The sequence below is a fragment of the Formica exsecta genome, unplaced genomic scaffold (genome assembly GCF_003651465.1).
Source record: "Formica exsecta isolate Colony F162 unplaced genomic scaffold, ASM365146v1 scaffold465, whole genome shotgun sequence".
Taxonomy (NCBI): domain Eukaryota; kingdom Metazoa; phylum Arthropoda; class Insecta; order Hymenoptera; family Formicidae; genus Formica; species Formica exsecta.
In genome coordinates this window covers 150,693-169,542 of record NW_021851887.1, presented here as the reverse complement: position 1 = coordinate 169,542, position 18,850 = coordinate 150,693, and the positions used below count along the sequence as shown (strand labels likewise).

The window sequence follows — 18,850 nt, the reverse complement described above, 5'->3', positions numbered from 1 at the left end:
ACAATTTAACAAATATTTGACTAGATACTACCTGTCGGAAATATTACGACAACTCCATAATATACATCACAATTACTCTATCTTTCTTATATTTATGGCATCCAGTCGAGGATTAGTCCAGTAGTATTAACATCAGCAAGACACATTTGCAGAAACTGTGGTATACATATGTCATACGTAAGAGATAAACGTATCAGTTCGTAACAAGACCGATACACCTGAACAAAAATATGCATTTTTATTGATATTATAAGTTTTTTTTTCATCCATATCTTAAAACATATAAATTTATAAAACAAAACGAAATATCTAGATTTTAACGAAAAAAACATTTGGTATATGAAATATTAATTACATTTTTTCTTCTTAAACTTTTTCTGTCTAAACATTTCTTCAGAAGTTTAATATCAATAAACATGCATATTTTTGTTTAGAAATCGGTCTTGCGCAGGAACTAATACGTTTATCTTATGTCACGATGGTCCTGGGAAGGCTATGATGACGAGTATTGCATAAATTGTCACTGTCGATACCGCCAGCAATTTCGATTTTCTACCCTGATTTTACCTCTATGCGAATTTATAGAAGAGTACTCCTTTCGTGTGGTTTCTTCATATTATTCCTGCAACTGTTTCTTCTGACAGGACGACGAATTCATGTTATTTAAAGAATTGAAATTCTCATCGCGATAAAGTGGTCGTAATGGTCAAACTATTATGAACTCTTGCCAACCAGCTGGACATTTGTCGGTTGAAACATCCGAAATTATTTAACCACTCTAATTCCGTCGTTATTTGCTATGCTTCACCATTGGTTTTATGTTAAATTCAAAACGGCGAATAATTTTAGACCTTCGCGCAAATCGAATTCAGGATGCTCGTTTTAATATCGTCGATCTTGACCTCGCTGCATTATCTTGACTTTATTAAAATCACAATCCAGACAAACTGGATAGATTTCTTCTGTAGAATCGGTCGCGGGAACACCGTCCTATCTTGCGATTCCTTGACGATGAACAGAGAGGAGTACTCGTTCCACACATGATAATTACGGTAAGTTTCTACCGCGACGGCCGGTAACCTCTCCTCCCGTGCAACTGAACGTCAAAGGACGTTCAGGCGATGTCTCAATAAACGGGACTGTACTCCAGATCATGGGAGTACTGAGGTGGTCCTGGGGGTGGCGGCGGTGGCGGTTGTGGACTGTATTGTTGCGAGGCGTCCGAGGCACGGCGTCTGAGCGCCGCGATGCTGTGGGCGCCTCTCCAGTCCGACGCCTCGTTCGCGCTTACGTCGGCACCGACGCAGGAGACGCCGCCGCCACCACCCCCGCCGCTGCCGGCACCCCCGCTGCCACCGGAAGTCGTGCCCGGCGAACCCTGGCCGCAGTTCAGGCCCGAACCCATCTGACCGCCGACCGGTGGCGAACCCCGAGATGCCGTCACGTGAACGCCGCCTGTTAAGTGGGAGAAATTGACAAAGGTGAGTGTTTTTCTTCTCGTGGAGCATTCGATTATTTATTATTTAATGCGAATTTATACCAGCGCAATCGACCTAAACGGTCTCAGGATTAAGTAAGTGTTTTTTCTCCTCTATCCTAAACAAGAATAGTTCGCAAATTATTCTTCATGAGTTCTCAACAATTTGTTATTATCGGTAAGCAATAAACATTTTTTTTTCCGATAAACACAGTGAATAACGTAGGATAAATATTTATTGTTGTAGTTAACTACACGAATCTACCGACAAGGCGAAATAGATCCTTGAAACGATTCAGGTAGAAAAGAGGCAATTTACAGGTGCAATATTGCAGGTGCGGAGGAAAGAACGTTTCATTTCTCTGCAGAAGAGATATTTAATACGGTAAGCTGACAAAGCGCGCGGGATGCGCTACCGGCCGTCGTAAAGTCGTTTCCGCCTTCTCGCGCGCTACGCTGGTGGGCTCGAAAGACAACGGAAAAAAAAAAAAAAAAATTTTTTTTATGACGGTGCGTTGCGCCGAACACGAGTTTGCAGAGGACTATAGCGGCAGCGGCCGCTTTTGAAAAGCCGTACGAAAGAATGAACGTCTAATAGCTACGAGATGTACGTGATTTTATGACTTATTGTCGGCTGCTATGATGATTCGTCCTGCGCAGAATCGATGAGGTTTGGGGATGTACAAGGCGAATGCATAACTTGACGTTCAAAGTTAAATGTAAATAAAGCAAGGCAATACGCAGCATGAAGTGCGTGCGTTTTCTATTTATGTGTGTAAAGATAATTACTCTCTTAAATTGAACCAGTGAAAATATCACTGATTAAGGAGACATACCCGTTTGAAACTTCTTGAAAACCCCTTGAAAAATGAGTACATTTTCTGGAGTTTTTTGCAGCGCAATGACTTGATAAAAATTTTTAATTTTTTTACGATATCAATACAATATTATTAACTACTTAAATAAAAATTTTCAGCTTAAAAAAAATTTTTTTTTTGAAGTTATGGGAATATTTGCGGAGCTTCTCCAAATTTTAGCTGGCTGCACGGTGTGCATGAAAACGTTCGTAGATCATATCTGAAATCAAAAATCCAAGTTTTTTTCTTATTAAACATTGTAATAGCTATCTGCTACCCAAGCGTTTTTTCAAAATTCTAAAAAATAAAAAAATTGCGACGTGTTGAAAAAAAGTCCATCTTTTTTTTTATAACAAGAAAATGGGGAATCGGATTTAGAAAAGGCTTCGTTGACAGATGCGGAATCTTATTAGAAACTCGCATGTAAAATTTGAAGTCTGTCGAACGTAGCCCGAGTTTTCATGCACCGTGCATGAAAACATAAATCTATAAATATACGCATAAAAAAATTAAAAATTTTTATCAAGTCGTTGCGCTGCAAAAAAGTCTAAAAAAATGTACTCAGTTTTCGAGATTTCAAACGGGTATGTCCCCTTAAAGCAGTGACAAGACAATCACACTTTGCTCTTCCGTCTTATGTATAAGTTTCATTAATTATGACAATAAGATTTGACTGTAAAATCAGCCATTACCACTAACGCTTCTTCTCAGTGAGATTTCACTGTTTTTGACGCTATATTTATAACTAAAACTACTGTTTATCAATGATAATATATTCATTCCATTTAAGAGAATATGTTTTTAAGAAGGCATTAAAATTCAAATTTTTATAGAAATTATACGACCCTCTGTGTAAGACACGCGACTTTTGCACCGTTTGCAGCGTGCGCTGAAAATAAGGCGTTTTGAAACGTTAATTTCCGCATTATGAAGGCTCTTGTTTGCGCGTCTGCCTAGTGACCGCCGGTAAAAAGACAAAAAGAGAGAGAGAGCAAGAAAGAGACATCAAATGGAACTCTCCGATCGACTAGGAACCGCACCATGCCGTTGGTTGGGTTACATTGCAGTGCTAATCATCATCGGTAACCGAAAAATAACGCTCTACTCTAAAAGCTATTTACTCTAAGCATTATCCGCGGATAAAGACTGCTAGCGGGTTGCCAGGCTCAGGCTAGACGTATTCATCTTAGAACCGCGTTCGCCACATACATCGACACGCTCATGGAATGCCAATTCTTTTCTCCTCTCAAGTGACGCTATCCGGCGATAACGTTCGGTAATTGCCACCGTATAAGCGTTACGTGCGCTTGCACACACACACGGACACACATACACATGAATCTTGATGTACACTGCAGTCAGCTTGCGAAATTATGCTACGTCGGATTTTTATTGTAAGCTTCGCTTTCTTAGAGGAGTTTGATAATTACAGCTTTAGATTATCACATCTCTATGTAATTATATATCGAATATTTTAATCAGTGATTACGTCCGATACAGTTTTTACTTTGCGGCAACATGATTGTAACTCTAGTAAATTCTAATGTCTGATGCCACTCGTCTTTTCTCCACTTATGTATTTGTTGAGAAAGAATTTGACAGATTCATGAATTGAATTCGTATCGTATCGACAGATTCATCTTCAGGGTTGATGACCTGGGGCCAAATATGCTAACATGGATGACTTAAGTGTGTCAATTCACATTTTATAAAAACGATGCTTTTGTTTACACCGTTTCTTCTTAAATATGATTTATTAGCTACTGAGAAATATTCTGAAATAAAAAAATTTCTGTAAATAAGTAGACAGCCAGACTGTTATCCTATTATCGAGTTTCTTGTTATCATCTCGCAAGTTCGTTATTTCTACAAGGTTTATGAGCGTTGAAATCTGACTTATCGCAATTAAAAAAAAAAAACAATAGCTTTCAATGATTTGTTATTTCAATACATACATAGGTAGATATTCCGAGTTTTAATATATAATGCATCAAATATAATGCTTTATTGTTAGACGTATAAATCTTATTTCGTATTTAATAGCTTTCTGTTATTAGACTTTTATATTAAAATTCAATATTTTTGTCTCAGACTGTTGAGAATAGTAAATTATATGAGATACTTCGCAAAAAATATATGCATTTATGAATGAAACAAAAATCTCATTTTCGCACTTAATATGAAAATGACGACCGAGGCGCACAGCGATTTGGTGAAAGAAGGAATTTCACACGCGATTTATCCCATGAAGTATCTTTGAAGATACAAAGTCCCCCCCGGGTGAGACGAAGCGTAACTCAACCAAGACAGGTTGCATCGAGATGTTATGGTAAACATACAGCGAAAGATCTCGCACCTAGGTGCGAGATCGGGCCTGGAGTCTACCTGCGTAAACAGATGGGAGGACGGGGTTTATGTTTCTGTCTCAAATTCCTTACGTGCAGGCGCATAACCCCTTCGAACCTTAATGCACCGTAACATTTAACGACTTCGTCAAAGAGACTTCCATGGCGCTGTTTGCACGTCGTCTTTTAGAGGACCACGGTCCAAAAGTTTGGCAAGACGATTATCAACGCGTATATAAGCGGCCAGGTTGACGCGAACGTTCTCCTGGGTGTGTCTATTCGCGTTCACGCATGTCGCCAACTCTCAGCAACATGTCATGTTACTTGAATAAGCAACGGGTAAAACGTTACACGCGTAAAACGTTACTCAAATCGTCTGAAGAAGCAAAGTATATAACCGTACAATGCTTTTGTTTTATCTAAATTTTACGACTTATATTTTAGAAAAAACCGTAAACGATAATAAAGATAATAACGCAAATTTTGACGTTAACAAATTTAACGATATTTGTTGTCTCAAGCCTAAATTATAATCAATATTTTTTAAATATATTTTACAATAGAAAAAAAAATAATATTTTGTTACGCACATCTAACAGCATATAATATATCGTTTTTGTTATGTATCTATCTGACAGCAAGCCGTCATTTCTCATCATAACTTACCGATAGAATTGAGTCCGTAATTAGTATGGTAAACTGATTGCGACGGGCTGTTGATCGGGAGTCCGGAGTTGCCGAGGCCCAGACTGGAACCCAGACCTCCCGTGCTTTGTTGACCGAGCTGCCCGAAACTACCCATCGCCATGCCGCCCTGCAATTGCCCGAGACCTGTGGAACGACGAGTGAGTTGCAGCTAAATTACCGTAATTAAAATACAAGGTTGCATACGTATTGACGCGGTGGAGTTTGCAAAGGAATGGGAAAGGCTGGTTATCGGTGTCGTCGTCGGTGAACAACCATGGGCCGATAATATGAGTAAGTAATTTTAACTGTCTCAAGCAGTGTGGAGACGAGCGAAATTAAATTAGGAGACGAGCAATCGTCGCGACTTCGTCTACGAAAGTATTTTGCTGTTTCCTTCTCGAGTTGCTTCTTCTCCCGTTAACGCCCATACAAGACGCTAATCGTATCGTGCATTAAATGACGCGATCATTGTATCCAATTTACATAAATACGGATAATGTACTTTGATCAAATAAAAAAAGAAGTGTTTGCTACCCCAAATTTCTTCGATTTTACTACATCTCCGTTTCAACAGTATTTTTTCGTCTTTTGAAATAAAATGTGTATATAAAAGCACATCTATGAACTAAACAGATGAAAGAGATATAAATTAAAATTAAATATGATTAAAATATTGCACATTGGATTATATAAAAAAATTATAAAATCTTCCTTACACGTCGTTAATATTCTAATATTTGTAAAAAAAAAATAAACTACTTGTTTGAATATAATTATTTATTTATGGAGAGATGTGTGTTTAGTATCTCTTTCAACAAAGATTATTACAAAAGTGTGGATATGTCGGATTTATTATAAATCTCTTTCTCGGTTCACTACATTTTCTTCTACATTTATTAAAATTGATTGTATAAATACCTCGTAAGACAATGGAACAATTTAAGATATCAATTAAAATATTTATAAAAAAGTGAGAAAGAGAGAAAGAGAGAGATAATGATTTATGTAAGCAGAATAAAATGTTACATTTTTTTTTATGCTGGGAATCTCTCCAATATGTTTATGTAAAAGACATCATATTTTTAAACTCATGGAATAAAACGAGTTAAAAATTTATGGATAAGACAATTTGATTTTGTGTAGAAATATAAACTATTTCGGCAGCGAAATTGAATATCAATACACATTGATATCACATCACAGTATTTACATTATGAGATATCAATTAATTTTTTAATGATCCAGCGTGACTTGTGAAGTCGATAACTGCGCTTTAAACAGAAAATATTCTCTCAGACGAAACAATGTTTTTAAAGGGACTTCAGAAAAAGTCTCGCGTATAAAAATGTCATTTTTAACTATCTGGAAAGTAACGAATGTGTGTGTGTGCGCGCCAATTCTGTTAGAAGCGATCGAAAAAGCGTTTTCCGTCCCGATGTAAGTGGACGGATAATCTTTTCTTTTTTTTTTTTACCTGTCATTTCTTATACACGGTTAGTAATAAAACTGACTATTGATATCTGACCTGTCCCCATTCCCCATCTGTCCGCGGGGGTATGGAACATTCCGCTGCACAGATCGGAGCTCATCGGTCCGAAGGGAGGCAAGCCATGCGACGGTAACAGCGATCCCGAAGACCGAAACACATTGGTCGTCTTCTTGCGCTTCTTCCACTTGGCTCGTCGATTTTGAAACCATACCTGTAGCACACAAAGCAAAAGATATCGATCGTTATCGCTGTAGTCCGAAAAAGAATTCTCGAAATTTCCGCGTAGAAAAAAAAAATATTTTATATAATTCTCGTTATATGTATTCATGTTACCTGAATTTTCTCATACATATTTGCTATTTTATCGTTTTATGAATGACTTCGCCGATCGATCGATTTCAACGATTCGTTAAAAAATAAAACCAGTCTCCCTTTAACATTTTGTCAATGAGCACGAGAAAGAAAGTCACTGAGCCGATTATTATTCTTGAAACAAAGCATACTTGCTTTAGTTTACGATATGATCGAGAATCGTATATTTTCGATAATTTCTTCGCCCGCCCTCCTCTGCCCGCGATAACATTTTTTTTCCCTCAATAGGACGCGACCAAATCCAACCATTGCGACGGTAAGGTGTCCCTCGGTGTTACGACAATATCTTCGACCCCACCGCGGGTAGCTATTAGCCGACGTTATGAGCTGTTGATTCTGGCCACGTAGTGGCCCCCTAAGCTGCCGGGGTCCCGGGGACTTGATTTATTGATATCGCATGCAAAGCCCGCCTCTGTGTTCTCCGATATACCTACCTACCCTCGCCCTATCTCGCCACTACCACCACCAATACCGACGTACCACCACTAGGAGTACAGTTTCTCTCTCTCTTTCTCTCTCTTTGTTTCTCTCGCTCCCGTCCTTCTCCGCAGACTATAGTCCTTTCCTGGCACGGTAACGCGCACTATAGCTATCTCATATGTGCCCATAAATTAGTACTTTAGTATTAGCGCGGGATGCGCGCTTGCGCCACCCCATACACCTACACACGTATACATGCGTAGCGGCGGGACACACATAGAGAGAAGAGCAGTACGGCGGAGACCAAAAGGGGTGGCGGTTCGGGGGGTAGGTACACCCTCGGCTAACATACGAGGATTATACGAATCTAATTGGATATATGGGATTTACACGCTCCAGTGTACACCTCAGGTATTGCCATGAAGCAATCGTTGCACTCATATGCACTCGAAGGCGTCTTAATGTCAAACTCAAGAGATTTCGGAGTATTCGAATAAATATTTCAATTCACGAAACGAATTTTACGAACTTTAATTCGCCTATTGTCGGTTAAAAGTTTGCGTATAGTGATTTTAACAATATTCATTAATTTTATGTAATTTTATAAATACTGACGTTTTGTCAGCAAAAACAATCAAACTTTTTAATTTTGATTAATTGTTATCGTGTGCGTGTATGTATGGAATAATGACTCTATGGTATTATAATAAACTGTTTAGGCAAAATTTATAATGATTATGTTGATTTTAAATAACTCGAGGCGTAAAAGATCTTCTTTTCGCATTCTCGATCTTTTCTTACACGTAATCTTATCTTTCTTATTGTTAAATCTTAATTGAACATGAACAATGATGTCATTTTTGGCTAAGTTAACGTTTATCCTCCTGTGATATTTGTCGGAGGCTCGTAACAGCTGGCGGGTCTCTTGACTCTCAAGGATGGACGCTCGTGACGAGAGAATGGCATTAGAGCTGGATGGTGTTAAGTGCATTGGGACCGAATCAGCGTCTATATATCAGTCAGTGGCGTAGAATCGAACATGCTCTCCTCCATCTCCATAAAACTCACTACATCCTTATAAAATCAGATATATACCTATGCATACATGATATGTATATATATTCGCATACATAAACTCATATTTTTCTTACCAGATACCGTCATTTGTAACTTTTGACATGATAATCTCGCGAAAAATTATCACAATGTGCTGATTTTATTTTTATCAATTTTAGAACTTCTTATTTTAAAACACAGTCTGTGCGATAAGGGCAGGTTTTCGGCCGCCCTTTTTTTAGGGCGCACATCGTCTTCACTCTACCGACAAATCGTCTCTCGGTCGTGGGCGTGTCGATTTCACGGTAGAACTGCGATGAAACCGCGGCTAAAATCCCGTGGATAATTCGCCGTTACATGAGAAGAGGGAAAAAGCACGAGAGAAAGAGAGAAAGAGAGAGAAAGAGAGAGAGAGAGAGAAAGAGACAGAGAGAGAGAGAAAGAGAGACTGCCTACGCGCAAATCGCGCATTATCACATACACCCCCTACCCCGCAAATGCATCAAGCCTATATACATATAGCAGAACTTCCGTTAATTAACGCGAGCGGATGCTAATGACTTCTGTTACGAAATAACAACGCGCGAACGAGTACGTTCGACGTACGTGTCCGATACCGGAAAGCCGAGCAATCGATGAATCTTTTATTCATTCCTGAATCGGAACTTAATATCAGAGATCGATTAGAAATATTGTACAAAGTAGTATCACAGTATAGACACAGAAGTTCGAACTTAATATTTAATTAGAACTCTTACCGATGCTTTTGGAATAATTTACGACAGGGAGAGGAAAATCTTTTTTTGCAGAAGGAAAGAATACGTGTGCGATAAACTATATTCGTTTTTAACCAGTACCATAATAATTCTGTAAATTAAAATATTTTTAACATAGCACTTGTATAAAGACATATACACGTAAATGACTTCGTTTTTCATATAATTTTGGGTAATAGAAACAATAGGAAGAATACTTGATGAAGTGTCGTGATCGCCAAAAATAGATAGAATATCCATAATTGCAATTAATCTAATGTCCATCTCCCAAGGTAAATGACATCTCCAAGGTAAATCTGCTTTTGGAAACGATCGATATACGGCAACAAGCGTTTCTAAATCTGGAGATAGTTCCAAAAAATTTTAAGAATTATTATCAATATATAGTATTGTTAATTTTTATATACAAGATATACCGATAATTATAAGTTCTTTATTGGTAACAAAAATCTTCCTTAAAAAAATGCATAGCTTATTTTGCTAACAAAGAGATATTTTAACTTAAAAAAAATAAACAACTTCTTGTTTATATTAATCATTATGGTATTCAATATTTAACTTTTACAAATTGCACCAATCTCTTTAGCGTATTTTGTAAAAATAATTTATGTGCTAAAAACAATTTCTATATACTTTACTATTATAAGTAACACAATAATTTTATTATTACAATCATTGCGGAAATTATCGCTCGAAAATACATCGAGATTTCGATTCAACGTGAGGCAGGATATGACACGATGAAATTAGCATCATTTATTGCATTGCACGTGAGACAATGCACTACTGTAATTCATTCGATAATCGCTGTCATACGTAGAATCGATAGGTCGTGCCCGCGTGGGCTTTGTATTTTTGCCAATTCCATAGATTTTCTGCTTATAGTATTAAAACTTTTAATCGATGTAATGAAAGCGGTATAAAAATACGATATTTTCATTCATTTTGTGATGTTATCGTTAATTTATTAATCAAACATTAAACTTAGCGTAAATATTTGAAATACAATCTTACTCCTCCTCGACTAAATTGTATCAATTATATTAAAATATATTATTACATATGATGCTATATATTTACAATATAATATAACTATATAAATACATAAATTAATGTATCTAAGCGTTCATAATTATTATTTACTCCTCGAAAATATCAATATGATCAAATAACAATTATATGCGCAAAAAAGTAATATTAAAAAGATACGCGAAGTAAAATAAACAACGGACTAACTTTGGAGACCGCGTTTTTTATTCTTCGTGTGTTCCTCTCATGACGTAAATAATATCATAAAGAATTTATCGAAATTCCAATCATGACGGTATTCTCGAACCAAAACCTTTTATATTCTAGCACTATTTGCAGCAGTTTGTTAATATGCTAATGAATGATGTTCAATCGATGGTCGATATTAATGTTTTTTTGTTGGCTAGTCGATTCAAAACGATGTCTGCAGATGATCAACTGGCATGAATCGCAGTAGAACACACCTTTCGATGACTAAGATGCCCTGACCGACGCCTCCTCGTAAGATATAAACGGCCTGCCGTAAAACGAACCGGCGCGGCGGGTCAATTAGGAACATTGCTTTTTAAAAATTGATCAATCACTGCTTCGTCGGCGCGGAGGCGCGTGCGCCATGGCAGCTGTTTCCCAGGAAGCACCTGGGATCAGGATGAGGGTGGATATGGACGTTGCTGGTTTCATATAATCGACATCGACTCTCCGAGCAATCCGGCTGTGCAAGACGGCAAGCTCATTTCGAGTCTCTCGAAATACAATTTTCATAAATTTTCTGGCATGCATTCTAGTGATGTCGCGAAATTGGATCACGTATAATCATTGAGTATTTTTTTATTAAGTATAAAACTTGTATTCCTATAAATTTTTAATATTTAAACATGACAATTGTGTGAGAGAAAAGATCCAGTTTCTTATTAATTAAAACTCAATTGTTATACATTTGCGTATAAAAAGAATATTTATCTAAATAATTATTTATATTTAATTATATTATAGTTATGCTAATTATATATTATATTAATAAAAATTTTAAATAAAAATTCTTTCATATGTAATATCTAATTAATATTATAAAATCTGTTTATATAACAAATATATATCAATATATAAAATATGTGATTCTGAGATGTGTGATACGTTTATTTATATTTAGTGCTTTCGATACTTTTTCTGCTATCATAAAAATTGCCATAAATTTATCCGCCAGCATTTTTACACGAGAGACTAACGCAAAATTTACATGATAGATTATTTACATTTATAATTCCGCTATTTATTAATTTTGGATTCAAGTAATTCCGTTCATTTTATCTACGAAAAATGACCATTCATCTTCTTCTTATTAATGAATTATTTAATGTAGAATAGAGAATTTTATTTTAACGGTAACTTTATTTTAATTTATTATTTTAAAAATATATTTAATATTTCCAAAGTTAATTTTTGCACACACATACACACAATTGCTTATATATAAAAAATTTTTATTAAATGACAAAGACATATAAAAAAAATATTTTGTATGTCGTTTTCACACTAGTTTTTATCAAATCTAACTATGATATTTGCCAGGAGCATTTTCGCAACGACAAAGAATCATAGAAGACGACAAGGATCGCGACTTTCAGGAAGCGACCTTTTCTATTTCTTTTCGTCGATCGCGAATGGCTTAGTTTAACTCCGGAGGAGCCCCTGAGCCTTCAAGGGGAGGTCGAAGGTGGTAAGAAGCGAGCATTGGCCAGGCAGGGGTAGTTTGAGGTTAGGGTGAGGTTTAGGGGGTGAGAAAGAGGTGGCAAGACCTCGTAAAGGGGGTTTCAGCAGGCGCTGATATAAATTGAGCTTGCCATCAAGGCAAGCGGCGGGATCTGCCCGAGACCCCAAGATATATAGGAGTAGCTTTCAGCACGCCATTGAAGAATAGTCCGACTCACTTCGCGGAAAAACGCCTCGAATCGCCACGAAACGAGATAACGTTTCTCTTTCGTGATTCCACTCGGGATGGGAGAAGCTTTTCGCGATGAAATCTTGATTCACGGTGCCAAATAGTCCGTGTGTACGAGATTAATATTTCGCGACAGTATACAAAAAGCTTAGTAATTTCGATAATATAGTAAATTTACACGATCATATTTTCGATTAAACGAGAGTTAATAATCTTGAATTTGATATCAATTCTTTTTAACACACACAATTTATCGTAACCTACTTTTACATATAAATCGGAAATTTGGTGGAGAAATGTTGTAAAATTTTTACGACAGAAGATAAAAGAGAAAAATTAGCATAGATTAACAATCTCAGTCTTTCTTATTTAAAATCTTAAACCATATTAAAATATAATATATACATATTGCCCATTACTGATTTTATTTAATATATAATGTTACATAATTTATTATATTTTATTTTAGATCTTATATTATATTTTCTATGTGCAATTAAATATTTTACGTGAATGAATTTTACATGAAATTATTGATAAAGATGTCATATAGTAGAGATTACAGTTATTTTACTTTATATATCTCTTTGCACATTTATGATTGCAAGATATTGTTTATAAATGTGCCTTTGATCTGTTTTCATGAGTCAATGAAAAGCTCGCTCTCTGGACCAGGTGGAGAGATAAATTTAATGAAAATAAATACTACATAAGTTTTGCAGGATGTGACCCTGATTGATGACGGTGGTTGGGAGATAGTCTGAGGGTGGCAAGACGCATTACCCGGACCGCCCACTGTTTCATGTTGCGTTGCGCCGTCAGGAGAGAGATTTTCGCCACGTCATTAGCGAGTCGCCCGACTTCTAATGTCATGTAGAATTAAAAATCAGCCCCTTTGATACATGATTATGGCACGTTATATGTATAATCTATTATGCAATGCAGCTATTGTATTCACTATAGTAATACAACTATCACGTATTGTTATTTTCAACATCACTTTTGTACTTTCACTTGTTTGACAGAATTTAAATAGGCAGAATCTATGAAAAAGCAACAATATAATACACTTTATATTCTCGAGTGATAATTCTACAGGAAACGACCGTCTCTTTTATAGACAGATATACAGGAAGTGAGTAATACAAAACTTTAATGAAAGATTCGAAAAATTTATCGCGACAAAAGTAGAGAGAAATACAGGCAGTTTCCTCTAGAGCACATAATCTCGTAAAGGATTTGACGTGAAACACGACGATAAAATGCATACTCGGTCCTCTCTTACATGCACCTCGGTCATATAAACTTGATCCATTTATATTTTATTATTATTTTCATGGTTGCAATATCGTCGGCTTACGATATCTGTCGTCAAATTAGCTCGAATTGCTCGTGGAACTAGATTTACTTGTTGGAATAAGCCTGTTCGCGAAAAAGTCTACGTAACCCTATACATTCACCTAGAAAAGCGACATGTATATTATCAATCTTTTTTCAAGTTCGTAACTCGTACTCGCGAGTGGTCACGTGCTCTTTCTTTCTCTCTCTCGTCGATGAATATATTAAATTGTATTATAAATCGCACGTCCCTTTCCATCCTATTCGTATTGAGCGACACGACTGTAATATCCTACTTTAGGAATGCGTCTTTAATATCATATCGACTTTCCCCGACGTACATTACGTATTCACGTTCTAATTTTCATTTTTACGTTGGATATTATCTGAATTATATTTATGTAATCTTGAGAAATTTACTTTACTTTCCATAGAATTTATTCTGTTAATTATATATAATTCTCGGTCGTACAATTAATCGTGCAAATCTATGCATTTTTATCGCATCGAAATTATTCAGTATATAGCACAGACGTCATAACAAAATGGGCGTTAGATGATGCTCCCCCGGGCTCATCGCGGCGACACAATTTATCCATCGAGGACCCTAATGCCCTTCCTCGGTCCTGTTACCTCGCACGTCTACACAGAGGGATGCTTTTCTCCCCGGCCTTTGCGCGCGTGTCGCACACACGCGCACTTTCTCGTATGCGTATGTAACGCGTACATTTGCGATATTTTTCGAGCGACGACACGTAAGAGCTAATATCGCGGCCTATGCATATTTATACGGCATTAAAAATCACCCCTCCCTTAAAATGCATAGACCGCTGCATAGCAGAGGTGTCGGATCTTCGCAGCTCGACGCAGGAGCGGCGAAGCTGCGAGATCCGCGCACGCGTTTTACGCGCATCGCTTTTTCATCATCGCTCACCGAAATGCCATTTTATACACAAGGAATAACAGATTAATTTATCAACGCGAGTTTTACGAACGATTTTATCGAGCTCATAAATCGTTTCAAATTTGACAATATTGACGAAGAGGAAAGTTAAAACAATATTTTTAAGTTTAATTTCGATGTGGAAGTATAACTATATATATATAAGCTCAAAAAACGCGAACAATTACGCATCAAATAAAAATTAGGCCGTTGCAATATTTTTATTTATGTACAAATGATCAATTTATCTTTGAAACAAGGATCTATTTATCGTAAGGATTTCGCGATCTCTTGCATTCCCCATGTGGATAAAAAGAAGATTAAAGATAACCAGAAGAAGATAATCAACTATGCGATAACGTGACGATGATTTAACGTGACGCGCACGTTCATGATCGAGAGTGATTTGGCATAGCAACTTGACGCACGGATGTTTGATGTACCGTCATAAAACACTCGATTGCCACGTACACATGTCCGAGCTATACGCCGAATGTATATATATATCCGCAAATAGCCGGCGATAGTTTATCGCGCGGAAATTTTACAGCTCAATATCGCATCTCGATCATATTCGACTTTCGATACCGCGCGCGCGATATCGTAACTCCGCGTTAAAGGTATTGATTTTGCAATAAATGTCCTCGAACTCGCGCGCTTCCTTTGCGCACAGTCGACCAGCGAAATTATCGACTCCTCGCGGGATGATATTACTCGAATTGGACGTTCTTTTTACGCGTAATTTCCCGTTTATAAAAACTTATCGATAGTGATGTGTGATATGACGAGGCCCCAAGGTCTATATCATAATAAATAATTGACGCCCTTGGGATACTTTGTGAATCATGTGCGTGTATAAGTATATATATATGTACTATCAACTTTTTAAAGATATTATTATATAATTTACTGTAAAGCCTCTCTTCTTAAATAATACATTTAAATAAAACAATTATATTAAGAGAGATATATGCAGATATAATTATGTGAATAAATTCTAATTTATTCTAATCATATAATAATTATTTAAAAAGAAAAAAATATTTATTATATATAATTATAAAAGTTTACACAAACGTGAAATCTTTAGCAGCAAACTTGAATCGGGAAAAGCAGCGCGAACGGCGAAACCATTTCCCATTTCTCGGAGCAAGACAATAACGAACTACATTTATCCTCACTGCAGTCACTTGCTTATCCCAAAGGACGGCCGAATGACATCGCCATTCATCCGATTCCCGGGGGATACTTTGAAAGCAATACTCCGACACCCGCTACCATGGACGAGCTCTACCATCTCTCGTGGCATATGTGACTTCTGGAAGTCGCAACGTATCAAAGCGAGGAAAGTCGCGCGTTTAGCCGTTGGTTCTTTCAAGAGATTGATATTCTCGAACAAAATGTGTGATCTTCCCTCCCAACTCATTTCATAAAATGTGATTCGTTAAACGCAAAACAAAATTGCTGTTATTTTCAATCAATATCGTTATTTTTAATACAATCACTTTTTTTAATTAAAACGGTAATACAATAAAATACCAAAAAAAATGCATATGATATCTGATGAAATATTAGCTCGTTTTTCAATTTCATAAAATTCTTACAATATACGTCATAAAAAAATATTTTTATTCTGCCTATGACTTCTGTTTTTATAAGCGAAGAGGCATTATTGAGAAAAGGTTTTCGGGAATATTAGGTACTTTACGTTAATGATTTTACACTGATAGGAAACTCGAACGATCGATAGAAGTTTGCCGAATCGGCGGAATTCACTATATCCGGTGAACGACGATAATCCACGGAAACGATCGCGCGCGAAAACAGTCGTCCCTGTTTGCCCCCGAAAGTTCGACGCGCTCGACGCATCGACGAAAGAGTCGTGCCCCATAAAATTTCCGGCAACGGCAATCGAAAGGACCCTTCAGCCTAGAAACGAGCAGTTACCTGAGGCAGTTAAGTTAAATGCCTGTTAGCAGACGTTAACTACCCGGCGCTTATGGGTTCTATTCCATGGACGATTGCAATTTTAATCGCCTCTTCATTATGATTAAATTTAAATCGACCGTGTGCAATCTAATAAAGCTCGTTCTCTACCCGGCACCGCGCTCCCGAAACAGAAAATGTCTCCTGAGCGGATTAAAATACGCGTAATTAAAACCGTAAAGTGCCGATACCGCCGCCCGAAATAAACTGTCGGCTTAGTAATAAACGTCCGGCTGAAAAAAGCTTTTGTCTCAAACTCCCGCAACGTGACTCCCGGATGATTGAACTTTATTTGAAGTATCGAGCGCGCGGCGAATTAATATTCGGGATATGATTGACGGTAAGAAATAACGACGCGCGATTGCGTTCTAAAAGCGTGCACATCACATGAAAAAAAGCCGTTGACCCCGTGTGTCAATCGTGAATTCCCGCCGCGGCAAACGGACGGCATGCATGCGGCGTCTCGCACATTTCGCGTTAGCATCGCGCGAAATAATGCATAGTTATCGAACCGCGCTCTTCCATTGAGGAATAATTTTCTAAATATTATGAAAACTCTGTAAAATAAACCGAACACCCTATTCGCGCGATACCCATCAATATTTTTTCGTATATGTGCTTCTTTCTCTCCACGTTTACTGTCGCGATCTATACGAGAGTTAACTGTAAGCCCTCGATTTTTAATGCTACAGAATAATTTTATTAAACAAATATTTAAATAATCAAACAATTTCAAGTAATTTTTTTTCAAAGTTGTTCAACGTCTTTTTTGCTTTTGATTACGCCCTTTTGTTGCCGGTTATCAAAAATTGTTAGCTACAAGCTACATATTGTAATAAAACGATGACTGAGTAAATAACTTTTTCGCGCTTCGTGAAAACGGTACTCGTCGCATTCACGGGCAAATGTAGCAGCCGCACGATTATGTACTTCGATGCAACGGGGATTGGTTGCGTTTAGTGACACTGGCTGCACCGGTAACGCGCCGAGTTTATGAGAGTACGAGAGTTACTCCCCCTTCTCCCCCGTCCACCCTTTTTTTTTATTCGAAAATGATAAAACTCGGTCTAATGTAAAATTCATTATGTCCATTACGGCTAATTAAGCGGAGCGAACACTCACCGAAAGCTCGTGCATTTTTCAGCGATAAAGTCGGCGGCTCTTAATTATTTTATTTCGAGCAAACGCGTGCGGGCCGTATAATTTGGTATATTTTATACATATATGTCAAATCTCGCGATATGTATCGTACAAGAGAGCGCTCATCTCCGCCGCGTATCTCAGACAATACGTATCATCGCGCTAACGAGTTCGCAACGCAACAATAATCGCATTAAGACGTTAATTAAATGTTACACATAATTTCAAATAGCTGCATAATGCCACTTCAAAGTAATTATTGTTTGTACAGGCAGTTCTCACGATGCGTTATCGTGCAATTTAATAGTTGTTCATTAACGGGAATTAGACATGGAGCAGCAATTACGCCTCTCCCTTCGAGCGATAATAAATTACTACAAATCGATGAATCGTAATATTTCATTACGCTATTTCAAGTATTTTGTTGCTAATTAGGAATGCTTCCCATTGTTCCGGAGTCGCCGGGTATTGTGTTCGGTCGGAAAAATGGTGACTGATTAATCTGTCCGCGCTACCGATCGTTCGATCTGTCAGCGGCGTGTTTGTGGATTGTATTCGAAATCGCCCAATCGCCTATCAATATCAACGAATTTTGAATATATCGAAAATTTAACAGCAAATAGTTATATTTTTTGTTAAAAATTAATCTCATGTCCATTCACGTTCTATGAGTATTGTGCGTAGTATTGCGATATACAATATAAAATATATTAATACATATTAATGAAAATATTTTAATTTCTCTCTTACAAAATAATAAAGTAAACGTTGGGTCAAATCTAACGTCATATCAATTTTAATTTTTTAGTATGCAAAACATAGTTCTATCAATCGTACATCTTGAACACGTACACGATCAAAGGATTATTCGGTAAAGTTTAAAAAGAGGCGAACATATGTCAAAGATGATTGGCTAAACAATATCTATTGACACAAACGTGGCAATTGTTATGTAACTATCATACACACCTATTGCGGTTATCAGAGAGATAGAAA

General features: G+C 37.1%; 1 protein-coding gene across 1 annotated transcript in view; it reads right to left on the bottom strand.

Moving 5' to 3' along the window:
• Nucleotides 1–1,126: 1,126 nt before the first annotated feature.
• Nucleotides 1,127–18,850, bottom strand: part of LOC115241057 (homeobox protein orthopedia-like) — a 28,032-nt gene continuing 10,308 nt past the window's right edge. Inside the window, exons 4-6 of the mRNA XM_029816582.1 lie at nt 6,892–7,066; nt 5,346–5,510; nt 1,127–1,455 (exon numbers count right to left, since the gene is read on the bottom strand). Of these exons, the coding sequence (XP_029672442.1) occupies nt 1,127–1,455; nt 5,346–5,510; nt 6,892–7,066 (669 nt within the window). The remainder of the gene's footprint in view (nt 1,456–5,345; nt 5,511–6,891; nt 7,067–18,850) is intronic.